Source organism: Rhincodon typus, chromosome 17, assembly GCF_021869965.1.
Source record: "Rhincodon typus isolate 14 chromosome 17, sRhiTyp1.1, whole genome shotgun sequence".
Taxonomy (NCBI): domain Eukaryota; kingdom Metazoa; phylum Chordata; class Chondrichthyes; order Orectolobiformes; family Rhincodontidae; genus Rhincodon; species Rhincodon typus.
The window spans coordinates 32,754,893-32,770,115 of NC_063348.1; the positions used below are offsets into that span (position 1 = coordinate 32,754,893).

The 15,223-nt window shown below is 39.8% G+C and overlaps 1 protein-coding gene across 1 annotated transcript in view; it reads left to right on the forward strand.

Annotated features, from left to right (window-relative positions):
• Positions 1–15,223, forward strand: part of LOC109913339 (phosphatidylinositol-4-phosphate 3-kinase, catalytic subunit type 2 alpha) — a 75,826-nt gene that overhangs the window by 57,703 nt on the left and 2,900 nt on the right. The window contains exons 17-20 of the mRNA XM_048607336.1: positions 872–966; positions 10,604–10,784; positions 13,422–13,523; positions 14,491–14,583. Of these exons, the coding sequence (XP_048463293.1) occupies positions 872–966; positions 10,604–10,784; positions 13,422–13,523; positions 14,491–14,583 (471 nt within the window). The remainder of the gene's footprint in view (positions 1–871; positions 967–10,603; positions 10,785–13,421; positions 13,524–14,490; positions 14,584–15,223) is intronic.

The window sequence follows — 15,223 nt, forward strand, 5'->3', positions numbered from 1 at the left end:
TGAAGAAGTGCATTTTTCAGCACACTTAGAAATGTTCATGTGTTATATTTTTGAAATATACTTCAAACAAATCTAGCAATTAAATATTTGATCCCTTCTTCTAAGTCAATTGTAATAAATTGTAAATAGTACAACCCCACCACTGATCTGAGTAGCACTCTACGTGTGAAATCTTGCCAACCCAAAAATGACCCAGTTGTGTCTACTTTCTGTTTTCTGTTAGAATGGTTATTCAGTGTTCTGATATGTCACCCCATACACCAGTAAGTTCTTTATGTAGTAACGTTTGTGGCATCTTGTTAAATGCATTCTGGAATTCTAAGTATAGCACATCTGCACTTTCCTCTGTATCCACATTGAGGAAATAGTCCATAAACATCCAATAATTTAAGTATGGTTTCCTTTTCACAAAGTCATATCAAGGTGTCACTCTTCTGCTCATTAGCTAAAGGATTTAATATATTACACTACGTTAGTAGGAAAGGCCTTGAATAAATCAGTGTTTTTTCAGCTTTCATTTATCCAGTTCTTCACACCACAGCCATACAAAGTGTGGATTAATACATCGGTGTTTTTGCTGACCAGTTATTGGTCACGGTGGATCTGAATGCTGAGTCCATTTTATCCCTATAAATTATCAACTGCTTTTAGTTTTGTGGATTTTAAATTTGTTGCATTCAAACTCAGTTTGTGACATCAAATAGCTCAAAATACATTAGGACCTTATTTACATATTACGTTTCAGAAGGATAATCTCTTGGATTATGTAAACCTTGCAGCTGTCAACTGAATTTTGCTATTTTCTTCAGATGTTAAGATTTTTGTGTTGCCTGAATGCATTGGGATTTACTGTTGTTTGTTTAATTTATAGGCTGTGAAGCATGAATGTTATTTAGACAATGCATTAGTGAAATTCCTTTTGTCTCGAGCTTTGGGAAATGTTGCTGTAGCACACCACTTATACTGGTAAGGAGATGAGTTTTATCTCTATGTATGTAATAAGTGTTGCTCTCTTGGCAAACTTACTTGGAAAAGCAGATGTCAGTACTCTGAGGGATCCCCCCACCTTTCCTACCAATGATTTTCCTCCTGCTGTAGCCAAGTAAATAGAAAAAGGCAATGTACTGCCATCAACCAATTCAGTCTTTCTAATGTGTTAAGTATTCATCTAAAATCAAATTTACATTTGGTAGAAATTACAGTATACCTTCTGAGGTGTTATTTAATATCAAGATCAGTTATCATCTACCAAAGTAGAAATGTCTTGTAGCACAGCACTGCTGAAAGGGAATATTTAATGTCAAAATAAGTACCTGTCCACGTTGAAATGCAGACACAGTGGTATCATTTTGCATTTTTTTTTTGCCTTGGCACAAGTGTACACTTGTCTTTTGATATAGCTGTAAATGATATGCTTTAAAAAAAACATGCAGTTTAAAGATATTATTGTTATTCCAGATCAAGTGCAGGCTTGATACTGAGGATAATTATTCTCATGTGTGTCAGCTGACTGTCACCCATTATTACAAAGAACAAAAGTGAAGTACAGCACAAGAACAGAACCCTTCAGCCCTCAAGCCTGTGCTGATCACCATGCCCTAGCGAAACTAAACAAATGAACCTTCTGTCCTTATTCAGCCCGTATCCTCCTCTTCCTCGCCTGTTCACGTAACCCTTCAGATGCCTCTTAAATGTTGCCAACACGCCTGTTTCCACCATCTCCTCTGGCAGTGTGTTCCAGGCTCCTACCACTCTGGAAAAACTTCCCTTGCACATCACCCTTGAACTTTTTCCCCCTGTCACCATGAACCTGTGCCCCCTTGTAACTGAAACCTCAACTCTGGGAAAAGGCCTCTGACTATCTACCCTAGCTATAACTCTCATAATTTTGTAGCCCTCTATCAGATCTCTTCCCAGTCACCATCTTTCCGCTAAAAATAATCCTAGTCTTTTTAACCTTTCCTCATAGCTAATGCCCTCGACTGGTTCACATCCTGGTGAACCTTCTCTGCACTCTCTCTGAAGCTTCCATGTTCTTCTGGTAGTGTGGCGGCCAAAACTGTACATAACTCCAAATGCAGCCTAACAAGGGTTTTATGTAGCTGCAACGTGGGTTGCCAACTCTTGTACTCCATGCCCCAGCCGGTGGAGGCAAGCATGCCATGTGCCACCTTAATCACCTTGGCCACCTGTGTTGCCACTTTCAGGGAACTGTGGACCTGCATACCCAGATCTGTCTGTATGCATGTTAATGTTCCTAAGGGTTCTGCCATTTACAGTATAATTCATAGCTAAATCTGAAATGCAAAATGCATCACCTTGTATTTTTCTGAATTGAACTCCACCTGCCGTTTCTGTGCCCAAGTTGCCAATCTATACATATCCTGTTATATGCTTTCACAAAAGTCAGCACGATCAGCAACTGCACCATCCTTCATGTCATCTGCAAACTTATTAATCGGCCCACCCTCATTTTTCCTCCAGATCATTTATATATACTACAAGTAACAGAGGACCTAAGACCAAACCCTGTAGAACACTAGTTACCGGTCTCCATTCTGAAAAACACCCTTCCACCGTTATGTTCTTTATCTATGACCAGGCCAGTTTTGTATCAAACTAGCCAGCCCACCCTGCATCCCATGTGATTTTGAGTTTTAGTACCAGTCTGCCATGTGGGACTTTATCAAATGTCTTACCAAAGTCCATAAAAACTACAACCACAGCTCTTCCCTCATCAATTATCTTTGTCACCTCTTCAAAAAATTTTTTTGGTCAGGTTGGTGAGACATGATCTTCTCCGTACAAAACCATGTTGCCTGTCACTAACTCATTCATTTTCTTCCGAATGTGCAGAGATCTTGTCCCTCAGGATCTTCTCCAAGAGCTTCCCCACCATGGATGTCAGGCTCACTGGCCTATAATTATACCTGGATTATCCCTGCTTCCTTTCTTAAATAAAGGAACAATGTTGGCTAATCTCCAGTGGTCTGGAACCTCACCTGTGGTCAAATAGAATGTGAAGATATCTGCTCATGCCCCAGCTATTTCTTCCCTTGCTTCTCGCAGTAACCTGAGATGGATCCCATCTGGCCCTAGGGACTTGTCTACCCTAATGCAATTTAGGATACCCAAAACTTCCTCCTTCAATATATTGACATTCTCTACAGTATTCACACGCTCATCCTTGACCCCCGTATCAGTCACCACCTTCTCCTTGGTGAATACCAATACAAAGTACTCATTAAAGATCTATCCCACTTCCTGTGATTCCATGCATAACCTCCCTCCTTTGTCCTTGAGGGGGCCTACTCTTCTCCTTGCTACCCTCTTTCTTCAAAATATGCGTAAAAAGCCTTGGAATTCTCCTTGACCCTGTTTACTAAAGACATTTCATGGCCCTTTTTAGCCTTCCTAATTCTGTGTTTAAGTTCCTCCCTAACTTTTCTGTACACCTCAAGGGCTTTGTCAGTTTCTAGTTGTATATGCCTATCGTATGCTTCCTATTTCCCTTGTCATCGATAGTTCCTGAAACCTGCCATTCCTATCCTTCAGTTTTGCAGAGACATGTATGTCTTGCACTTTAATCAACTGGTCTTTTTAAAAACCTCCCACATGCCAGATGTAGATTTGCCTTCAAATAACTTTTCCCAATCCACATTCCCCAGTTCCTGTCTAATTTGGATGTAATTGGCCCTTGCCCAATGAAGCACCTTCACCTGAAGGCCACTCATGTCCTTGTTCGTGACTACTTGAAATCTTGTGGCGTTTGTGGTCACTAAGCCCAAAATGCTGTCTTACTGAAATGTCAATCACCTGTCCTGGCTCATTCCCTAATACCAAGACTAGTATGGCCTCCTCTCTGGTTGGATTGTCAACATTCTGTTTCAAAAAGCCCTGTTGGACACATCTAACAAATTGCTCTCCATTTGAGGACCTGGCTCTAAGGGAGTCCCAATCAATAAGAGGAAAGTTGAAATCATCCACCACAACTACCCTGCTTATTTCATACCTTTCCAGTATCTGACTACATATCTGCTCCTCTGTCTTCCATGGGCTGTTAAGAAGTCTATAGAAGTCTGTAAGAGGTCTATAAAGGACTCTTCTTTACAAGCCTTTTAGATCTCTGCTTTTGCAAAATCCTGGAATTCCCTCCTTTAGGGTCAGGACATAATATATTTTTCCAACATCTCCCTTTAAGAGCTTATTTTTATTTCAGGGAGCTAGTTTGATTTTCAGCAGTTATATCTTAACTGTTTTATTATTTCATGCATTCATATAGTAGCATTACCGTCTGCATTTGTGCCAACACATAGGTACTTGTACTTCCACAAAAACAGAATTAGAAGGGTTCGTCAATATCTTCCATTATCAGTCCTATTAAACATAAAGCCAAAACACAGCTTTAATTTCCTAGATAAGAGTATTTAATTTGGAGAAGAATAATAGGCATAAATTAGTGCCGGTCTTTTTCTCCCTAAAGTAACTGGCGTGTATACACACAAAAATCTCTATCACTCTAAATATAGCTTCTACAGAATGAAGTCACAGCTAGTATATTTGCATTATATGTTCATAAAGGTGAAATACCTTAACTTTTTTTGTACCACACTTCAGATCACAATCTCAGATTTAAAATGAACAATTTACACTGTTCATTTAGTGCACCTATTCCAGCTTTTTGCAGCACACCATATCTTCAAATTCACAGTCCACGTGCAATCTCTCTAAGAAAATCTGCCCCTTCAACCTCTGAGGGCAGAAATGCAGCTCTCCACCCCCACTTACGGTATCAGAAAAATGGCTGCTCCCAGTTGTGGCTCCCCACAGTAGCTTGGCAAATTGCTGGCTGGCATTCACACCTCGGCCTCCCTCCCCTGGAGCTCGACTCTGGCTCATTCGTGGATCTATTGAAATCCAAGCATGGTGGGTGCTGACCCAGGATTGGTGGAGTGACTCCTTACTGCTTCCTTCCATTCTGTTCGTGGCAGCAATTTTCCTCTGCTTGACCTCAAAAACAGTTAAGGACAATTTTAAGCAAGTCCTGCTGCCATCCACTGAATTTTGACTGTTGCTGTGAGTGTACATACACCATGTGACCTTCTAAATTCAAGGATGAAGCTGTGTGCTACCTTCTCGAAGACCAGTTAGAAATGTACAATGAATGCCAGTCTTGTCAACAACACTTATCCCATGAGTGTATAAATACAATGCATCAAGTGTCTGTCTTGAGTAGCTCTGTCCCCATCTTAGTGGGAGTCTCCCATGCAGCTACCCTCTAATTCTTTAATGATCTATCCTTGGCCCCCTCCTATTTCTTTACTGCATGTCACCCCTGTATGAAGTGAACTAAAGATGTGATGATGGGTAGAACCCCAAGCTGACAACTAACCAACTATATCTTGCTGCTATTTCTCTTGGCCTGCTATTTCTCTGTTAGCCACCTGTTTGACTGGTATCCACTGATTAGAGTAAGATGGTTACATTTCAAGTTTAAAACACTGGCTTAGACTCGATTGGAATGTTGCAGCCTTGGTTCTGGGCATCACATTTCATGGAAGATGTGAAGAGCGGAGAAATTGCGGAGATGTTCACAAAATGGAACCAGGGATGAGAAACTTGCAAACGTATGAAATAGGAGCAGGAATAGACCATTTGGCCCCTAAAGCCTGCTCTGTCAGTCAATAAGACCATAGTTGATCTGCTAGTTTCAAATTCCCCATTCTCATGTAGAGTAATGAAGATAGATTGGAGAAGTTGAGCAGGTTTCCTTGGAGAAAAGAAGCTGACTGGAGACTTGTTAATGGTAATCAGAATCAAAGGTCTAGGTAGAACAGAAGGCGAGAAACTGTTCCCACTTGTGAATGGATCAAGGTTCAGAAGGAATAAATTTTAAACTAATTAGTAAAATAAGCAAAAAAGACCTGACTGATGCACAAGTTTAGAATATGTGGTAGAGGTTTTCGCATCAGGTGCATTCTTCAGGGAATTAGACTGTTCTCTGAAAAGAGAACGAGCAGAGTTACAGGGAGAATTGACATAGACATAGAATCCCTACAGTGTGGAAACAGACCTTTCGGCCAACAAGTCCACACCGACCCTTGGATCATCCACCCAGACCCATCCCTGAACACTATGGGCAATTTAGCATGGTCAATCCACTGACCCTGCACATCTTTAGACTGTGGGAGGAAACCCACGCAGACACTGAGAGAATGTGCAAACTCCGCACAGACAGTCGCTTGAGGGTGGAATTGAACCCGGGTCCCTGGCGCTGTGAGGCAGCAGTGCTAACCACCTGAGCCACCGTGCCGCACCCCGTGAGGCAGCAGTGCTAACTACTGAGTCACCGTGACTAAATGATTTAGTGTTTTCGTAGGGCTGGTACAGACACAACAAATGGCATCTTTCACTGTTGTGACAATTGTGACATCCATTTCTGGATGGACTCATGTGCACACTGCATAATATTTGGAGGACTGAAGCCATTGTTTCTGGTTCATGCTAGAAATCTTGTCCCTTTTATCACTGATTGAACAGCCCCCTTAGCTACTGTCTGCCAAAATCAGACTGCTCACAAATCAACTATTTGGTTGACTGTCTGACCTTCTTGCATCACGTCCTTAAGGCCGCTGACTCACGAGGCAAGCTTTTTATACAGGAACCTTACCCCCTGGCTTGTGCTGTCACCACTCCCACTGCTTTTTCCCAGGGTGGAAATGACTATTACGAGGGGGTATAATTTTAAGGTGATTGGAGGAAGGTATGGGGAGATGTCAGAGGTAGGTTCTTTACAGAGTGTTGAGTGCATTCCACGCACTCGTCAGCAGTGGTAGTAGAGTCAGATACATTAGGGACATTTAAGCAACTCTTGGATAGGCACACGGATGATAGTAAAATGTAGGGTATGCAGGGTAGTTTGATCTTGGTGTAGGGTAAGAGGTTGGCACAACATCGTGGGCAGAAGGGCCTGTACTGTTCTATGTTTAATGTTCTTTTATGTCCTCCTTAATGCAAAAGTTGCTTACTTCCACTTCCTGACAACTCCCCTCTCCAGCCCTACCTGTGTGCCTAGTGCTGTTGAAAACAGATTTTATTAATCTCCGTATTGACAATTCCAATGCTTTCCTCGCTGGCCTCCCATCTTCCAGTCCCCATGAATTTGAGGCCATTCAGAACTCTGCCCATATCCTAACACACATTTATGTTATGCTCACCATCAAACCTGTGCTTAAACTACAGTAAATTCTAGTCCATCAAATTCTCCCCATCATGTTCAAATTCTTCCAGAGTCACATCCCTCCTGTTATCTAACTTCCTCTGGTATTAAACCTTTGGAATGTTAGCTTTTAACATTTTTCCCCATCTCATTTGAAAACTCAACAGAAGCAATATTTCAGTGATTGATCTACAAAACAAGCATCCCAGAACAATGAACAATGCTGTTAGCATTGCATCATTCAGATGCAATTTGCATTTACTTCTGAGATTAACATTTGCATACAATGTTGGGTTATTTGAAGTGTGCATGTAGGAACAGGTAAAAATACAGCTGTAGAAATTCCAGGACTTTCCTCACATCTGGTATGTTGTAAGCTTATTGGTAATAGCCTGATCCTTTCCTATCTTGGCATTTTCCTCAGTCCTGCAACCCTCTGAGATCTACATTCCTTTTGAGTACTGGTGGCCAAGCATCAGTTCTCAGGATCCTAACTTCAGAAATTCCCTTACGAAATCTCTCGACCTCTGTATCAACGTTTCCTTCTTTACGACACTCCTTCCAAAAAACCGATGTCTTTAAGCAAGCTTTTGGCCGGTTGCCGTAGTATCTTGTGGCTCAGTGGCATATTTTGTTTTATAATAGCTCTGTGAAGCACCTTGAGATATCAAAGGTACTGTAAATGGTTCTAGTTAGGCAGTCATTTAATTATCGTTGTATCGTGCAACTATCAGGATGGAGAGGGACAAGTAGAAGGATCTAGGAAATAAATAGTCATTTAATAGTACAAGAATCTAAGTAGTGCTGGAAAAGAATAGACATTTTTGTCTAAGCGTTTCTGTCTTGCACTCATCAGGATAATTTGCAAGAAATACTTATGTAAAGGGGAAGCTACCCCTTTTTTATACTGTATAAGAAATAATGGCTGATTAGTTAGCAAGTGGACTCTGGTAGAGATGATGAATGCAACTAATTAAATGAAGGCGGACTAACTATTAACTTAGCTCTGTTGACTGGATAAGACATTAACTGGAGAAATGAACCAGAGGTTGGCTGTCACCTGTTTTATTGAAACCAGCATAAGGTGTGTATTTCTGCAGAGAACAACATGCTGTGTATGAATATATATGGCCACTAGCAGGCTTGAATGTGCCACACTTTGAGCCCAATTGATGATATTAACTTGGTTAACAACATAATTCTTGGTATGCCCAGGATTATTTAGCAAATGTTGTTCAATCACATCTAAAGTTGAACATCGTTTTAAATTTGTAAACATTGCTGGTTGGCTGTGGTCAGTCCCTTGCATATTGCAGACAAATAAAGGGAAACGCTGTTCAGTATGATCTACCAGTCTTTGAAATGTACAGTCTATACATCTGGCATCATGTTGACACAGAAATTCATGAACAACATTATGCATTTATGTAACAGACAAAGCAGCCATTTGGCTCGATTTAATACATGGGGTTTTCTCTGCAGATAGAATGAACATGTGCACCCTTTTGGTTGGCAATTCATTTGAGTTAAAACAGATTTGATTGGCACACTCTTATCATACAGTATGAAAGGATTGTTTACCCTTTCCCTTAGTATTTTTTGTGAATTGCCCTGGCAAGTGCAAGTCAAATAGTCTTGACCAAATGTGTTTGTTTTTTCAGTAATCCCAGATATATTTTATCTAACAATTCCTTTCTTTCCACCATCATGGGTAGCTATTCCATCAGCTATCTAAATTTGAAGGACTGACATTCCATCCTTTAACCTCAACAACTATCCCCTCAAACTCTAATACTATACAGTACTTGAAATCTAACCTGTTTAATCAAATGTTCTCTGTGCGGAGACTTTGAAATATTACTACAATATTTGAAAAGCTATGGGAAATGATTTGTGGATAGTTGTTTGAATTTTTTGACTTGCCATAGTTGCACCTTTTTTGAATAATCCGAAAGAATACAGCTCTGAAATTTCTGTGATTTGTAGAATTCAATTTGACATTGAGTTGAGCAAATTTGGACAATTTTCTGAAATTGATGGATACATATTCCTTCAGTCTTGAAGTTGTACCATACTTATCCATGCCCACTGAGAACAGTTGTCTTTATTAATTAATTCCAAATATGGAGTCATTAGTAACTGGTACAATACTAGAAGACTCCAAACAAAGGTGTTTTTTTTTTTTTGGTACTTATTGAGCACTAACTTGTACATGAAATTAAGAACAAAAACAAAGTTGCTGGAAAAGCTCAGCAGGTCTGGCAGCATCTGTGAAGGAGAAGACAAAGTTAATGTTTTGGGTCCGGTGACCTGTCCTGAGGAAGGGTCACCAGACTCAACGTTAACCTGGTTTTTTCCCTTCACGGATGCTGCCAGACCTGCTGAGCTTTTCCAGCAACTTTTTGTTTTTGTTCCTGTTACAGCATCTGCAGTTCTTTCGGTTTCCATGAAAATAAATTAGTTAATAGGCAAAATTGCCTAGTGACCTGATATTGAAGGATTGGTCAAATTTGTTTCTTTTAGTCCCTACTGGTGATTTTGTTAGTAATAATTGGTCCATAAAATCACAGCACCAGTGCAGCAACCCCTCCCCCCAACCCCCCCAAAAAATATGTAGGTGACTGTTTTATCAAGTTGCTTTCATGTTTAACTTGGAAATCTGTATCGGTGCCACAAATACTTGTTTTGTGGGGTTTTTGCATTCATTGTCAACTTCAGTGTAATCTTGTCGAATTTGCTGAATCTGATCACCATAAGAGTCCTTTGTTAATCAACTGTTGATTGTAGGCCGCTGAATTAATTTGGAAAGTATAATCTGTGGTTGCCACAACCTGCAGCAAACCTGTATAGCAGGGCTGGAAGAACCAAGACCTTTAAAACTCAATGTTAAATCCTCTCTTGTAACTTTGGATTAATTGTGTAGCAACTTGTTCTACCACCGACCTATTCTGAAATTGTCTTGGGTTGAAACAATTAGTCATACCGCAGTGAGATGAGTTTAATTTCAAAAACAGAGTCTATAAAGCACAGGCTGTGTTCTTTTCCAACAGTGTAGGTCTGTTTTTATGGTGGTGCTAGTATTTTGAAATCTTGAAGGTGAAGCCATTCACCAACTCCTCTTTATGGTGCTGAATCCAGTCTCATCTCTTTGTCTGCACTTATCGTGACAAAATTTGAAATACAGTATTAGACAGTTAAGCATTTTCAAGGTCAGTGATTAACTTATTGGCTTGGCAAGTTCATTTGGTGAATGGTACAGTCTTGTGCCATAACTTAACAGACTCCAAGCACCTTGTTATTGTGTCCCAATCTTGTTGAAGCCTTTACATTCTTCTGTCAAAACAGAACTTTATAAAATTATTTAATTTCACTCTAATTTTATAGGTTATTGAAAGATGCACTACATGATCCATGTTTTGGAATGCGCTATGAACTTCTTTTAGGAGGCCTGCTATATGTATGTGGAAAAGGCTTGAGAGAGGAGTTTGAGAAACAGACCAGGCTGGTACGGAAACTGGGAGTGGTAGCAGAAAAAGTGCGCCAAGCTAATGGATCAACAAGGCAGGTATGGCATCCACTATCAACAATTTCCATATACTATGCATATCTCTAAAGTTGTGCTATGTGCACCAGAAGCCTAGATTTTTGCAGTCGTTAACTGTAAGACTACAGCATTAAAATAAGTTGTCTTTGTAGTTGCCCTGATCCATTTTTCTCTTCTTTGTCCTTGGAAGAATTGTTTAACCTTTCAAACAAGCCTGAACTTTATTTGAAGGTGACCATCCCAGGAACAGCTGGTCATTTAATCTCCAGTATACATGTATTAGCTTGCATATTGTAAGAACAAACATAATTGGTATGTCCTTTGCGAATGTGAAATATACCATTCCTCTGTCTTCCCTCATATGTTTTGATAAAATCTAAATTGCTGAGTATTTTTAGCTTTGCTAACAAATGGACAGATAACAACTTACCTTGTGTGACTACTGTGGTAATTTTTGAACAAATAGATTATTCTTTTGTTGAAGCCTTGCCAGAATGTTTGGTCATATGCTAGATGCTGGTACAAAATGATTTGAGCCAGTAAATGCTACGCTGCAGGAAAAACCATTGGCTTTTTTCCAACTAAATACTGTTTGAACTGCTGCTTATAGTTTTTGGGGAGGGGGGTGCAGTTGTGGAAATATCCTCTTTCCGAAAGCTGCTTGATTCCTTACATTTGGGCTGTAAAGTTGGTTCCTTTGCGCATGGAAACTACCCTTTTTTTTTAATCTGCTAATCCTTGTCTTGACTCGGTGTATACTCCCTCTAAACCACACCATTGAATTGTGTAGTGTTAAACTTAAGTGATAATCAGCAGCACTGATTTACTTGTAAAAGTACAAGTCCTTTGGATGTGTTTGTGAAATTGGGAAAACTTGCTTTATACTATAATTTCATTTTATTATTAAAATGAGGAAAGTATCAAGCTCAAACAAAGGCAGAAAACGCAGGAGACACTCAGCAGGTCTGGTAACGTCTATGGAGAGAGAAAGAGTTAACATTTTTGAGTTCAGTATGACTCTTCAGAACTGAAAAGGATTTGGAAAATAGTGTTTAAATGTTTTTTTTTGATCGGCAGAGGAGGAGTTTGGTAAAGAGATGCACTTGGCTTTCAAACCAAAAGACCAAAGGATTGCTAATCGGGGTGAAACAGAAATAAAGATGTAAAATTAGTGTAAATTAAGGTGTGGAAGGGTGAAAATGGGTCCTTTTGGCTGAGAGCAAAGTAAACAAGATACGAACAAGGCAAGGCCATGGAATGGTGGGAGAGAGAAGGGTGCACAAAAAATGAAGGATAGGCATCATGGGTTTAGGCTGTAAAGTTTAGAAATCAATATTGAGTCGAAGAGGCTGTAAAGTGTCAAAGTGGAAGAATGAGGTGTTGTTTCTGGAGTTTCACTGGAACATTGCCTCAGGGCAGAAATGCTCACATGAGAGCAAGATGGTTTATTGAAATGGCAAGCAATTGGAAGATCAGGGCCATTCCAATGGACAGAGCAGAGGTGTTCCACAAAGCATTTACAGAGTCTGTGTCTGGTCTTGCCAGTGTAAAAGAGAATACATTGTGAACAGCAAATACAGGATTAGCTTGAAAAAGAAGTACAAGTAAAATGCACCTTCAGCTGAAACAAGTATTTGAGGCCTCGGTCAATGAGGAGGTGAATGGACAAGTTTTTACACATTTGTAATTGCACAGGAAGGTGCAGTAGAGATTGAGGAAATGTTAGGAGTGGACCAGGATATCACCCAAGGGAATGGTTGTTGTAGAGTGCTGATAGTAAATGGGGAGGGAAGGTATTGTTGGTATGGCATCCTGCTGTAAATGGCAGAGATAGTAGAGGAGGATACTTTTAATGTGGAGACTGGTTAGATGGAAACTGAGGACAAGGGGCACCCTATCATTACTCTGGGAAGGAACGGAAGGGGTAAGGGCAAAAGTGGGAAATGTGTTGGAAGTGATCGAGGGTCTGGTCAACCACGGAGGGTGTTCTCATTTGTGTTTTGTTTACTTTGTTGTCAGCTGAGAGGACCCATTTTAACCCTTCCGCACCTTTTTTCATTTTTGCCAGTTTTACATCTCTCTTTCTCTTTTCTTTCTCCCCAACTCATAACTCTCCTTGCTTTTGCACTGGACCTCCACACCTTCTGTTCTCCTGGCTCCTCGTCTGCCTCAGTCAAAATTTTAAAAACGTCTTTTCAACCCCTTTCAGTTCTGAGGAAGAGTCATATTGAACTCAAAATATTAACTCTGTTTCTTTCTCCACAGATGCTGCCAGACCGACTGAGTTTCTGTTTCTTTCAGATTTCCAGCATTCACTGGATTTTGCTTTTATCAAAACATCTAGCAGGCAACTAGATGGGTATATGAATGAGAAGGGTTTAGAGGGATTTGGGCCAAATGCTGGCAAATGGGACTACATTTATTTAGGATATCTGGTCAGCATGATGAGTGAGTTGAACGAAAGGGTCTGTTTCTGTGCCGTATGACTCTGTCATGGAACTGTTGAACTGAACTAGTTTTCCTTTTCTCTCTTCTTGCTGTAAAACCTGAGAATACACAAAGCCAGTGATTGGTTTCATTCCAAACCCTGCAAGGATCTGAATTCAATCACCAGTAAATGCAACTTACTATTACTAATGCATGTTTTCTTCTTCAAAGATCGTCCTTCAGGAAGGAATGGATCGGGTCCAGTCATTCTTCAAAAATAAATGTCGCCTGCCCCTTAATCCTAGCCTGGTGGCAAAAGAATTGAATGTTAAGGTATGAGCGATCCAATGAGTTATCAAAACTGCCACACACTGCAATTTAAGCATGGTTTTAATTTCAACTTGTGGACTATCTATCATTTTTGTAGCTACATGGCAGCATCTGGAATTTGTAGTTTTTTTAAGCCTCCATGACATTCTTCAGTATTTAATCATTTGATTGCAATATATTTGCTTTTGATCTAAGATCTTATCAGAATTGGAAGGTGTCGAATTGCTTCCAGCATTTAATTGGCATTTCAATTTTATTTACGTGTGATTCTTAAGTAAATAATATTTCTAAGTGGTGTATTTATTCATTTAAAATTAATACGGTAGTTTTTGCTGAAAATGCAAAAAACATTTTGAAATTGTAAGGAAGAAAAATTCTGCAATTGTCAAATGTTTAAAAATCTTTTCTGTTTTAAATGAGTTCAGTGAGAGAATCAACGGTTCCTTGACCGATATCTTATCAAGTCAACTTCAGTTAATAATCTTACACTTGAGCCAAACCTAGGAATATGTCCTACTGTGATATGCATTTACTGTGCATATGCATGTGTAGTGTTTGGTAGTCATTTGATAGACACTTTTTTACTAGTAGATGTTTAGCGTTGTTACACATTGTACGCTGCAATACACAAATCAAATTGAATATGATTCACTGTTGGAAAGTGTTTAGTGCTATTTCTCAACCCCTTTTGTTATACTGCAACCCAGCTTGTGTCTTTAGCCTAACCTGCCACCAATGTATCTGAAAGGAAGAGAACTTTTCCCAGCAAGCTACTTGGCTTAGTTGACAACAATCTGGAGTCAATAAATTGATCTCAATCTCTGTTATAAGAAAGAACACTTACATGCTGCCTTTTGAGTCCTTTTAATTCATGTGACATTAGCTTTATGTTCTGGAGAGTCTCCCTCTAAAGTTTTTGATTATTAATATGACTTTCCCTCTTTTTTTATTGTCTGTCCTTCATGTATAGGCTTGTTCCTTCTTCAGTTCCAATGCAGTTCCACTAAAGGTAACGCTGGTGAATGCTGACCCCCTGGGAGATGAAATCAATATTATGTTTAAGGTATGCCAATATAAAGATTGGGGTACAATTGTACAGAAATTTTGGGGAGGGAGAAAACAAGAAGTTGGGGGATTATGGATGGAATTGCAAATCAGTTAATACAATGTGCCAACTGTATTTCTGTTGCTTCACCTTTCACTCACCTAAATATTAGTTGCAGTTGCCAACCACTTAAAATTTGGAAGTGAGAATGATTCAAGAGCAGTGGTGCTAGATGCCTATTTCTTTGCAGCTGGTCATAGTCGTAGAGTCAAACAGCATGGAAACGGATCCTTCAGTCCAATGTGTCCATGCTGACCAGGTTTCCCAAACTAAACTAGCCCCACTTGCCTGCATTTGACCTATATCACTAAACCTTTCCTATCTACGTACCTGTCCAAATGTCTTTTAAATGTTGTAACAGTACCTGCATCTACCACTTGCACTGGTAGTTCATTCCACATACGAACCATCCTCTGTGAAAAAGTTGGCCCTTACATCCCTTTTTAAATCTTTCTCTTCTCACCTTAAACCTATGCCCTTTAGTTTTGCACTCCCCTACCCTAGGGAAAAGACCTTTGTTATTCACCTTATTTATGCCTCTCATGATTTTATAAATTTGTATGAGGTCAGCCCTCAACCTCCTGAATGCCAGTGGGGA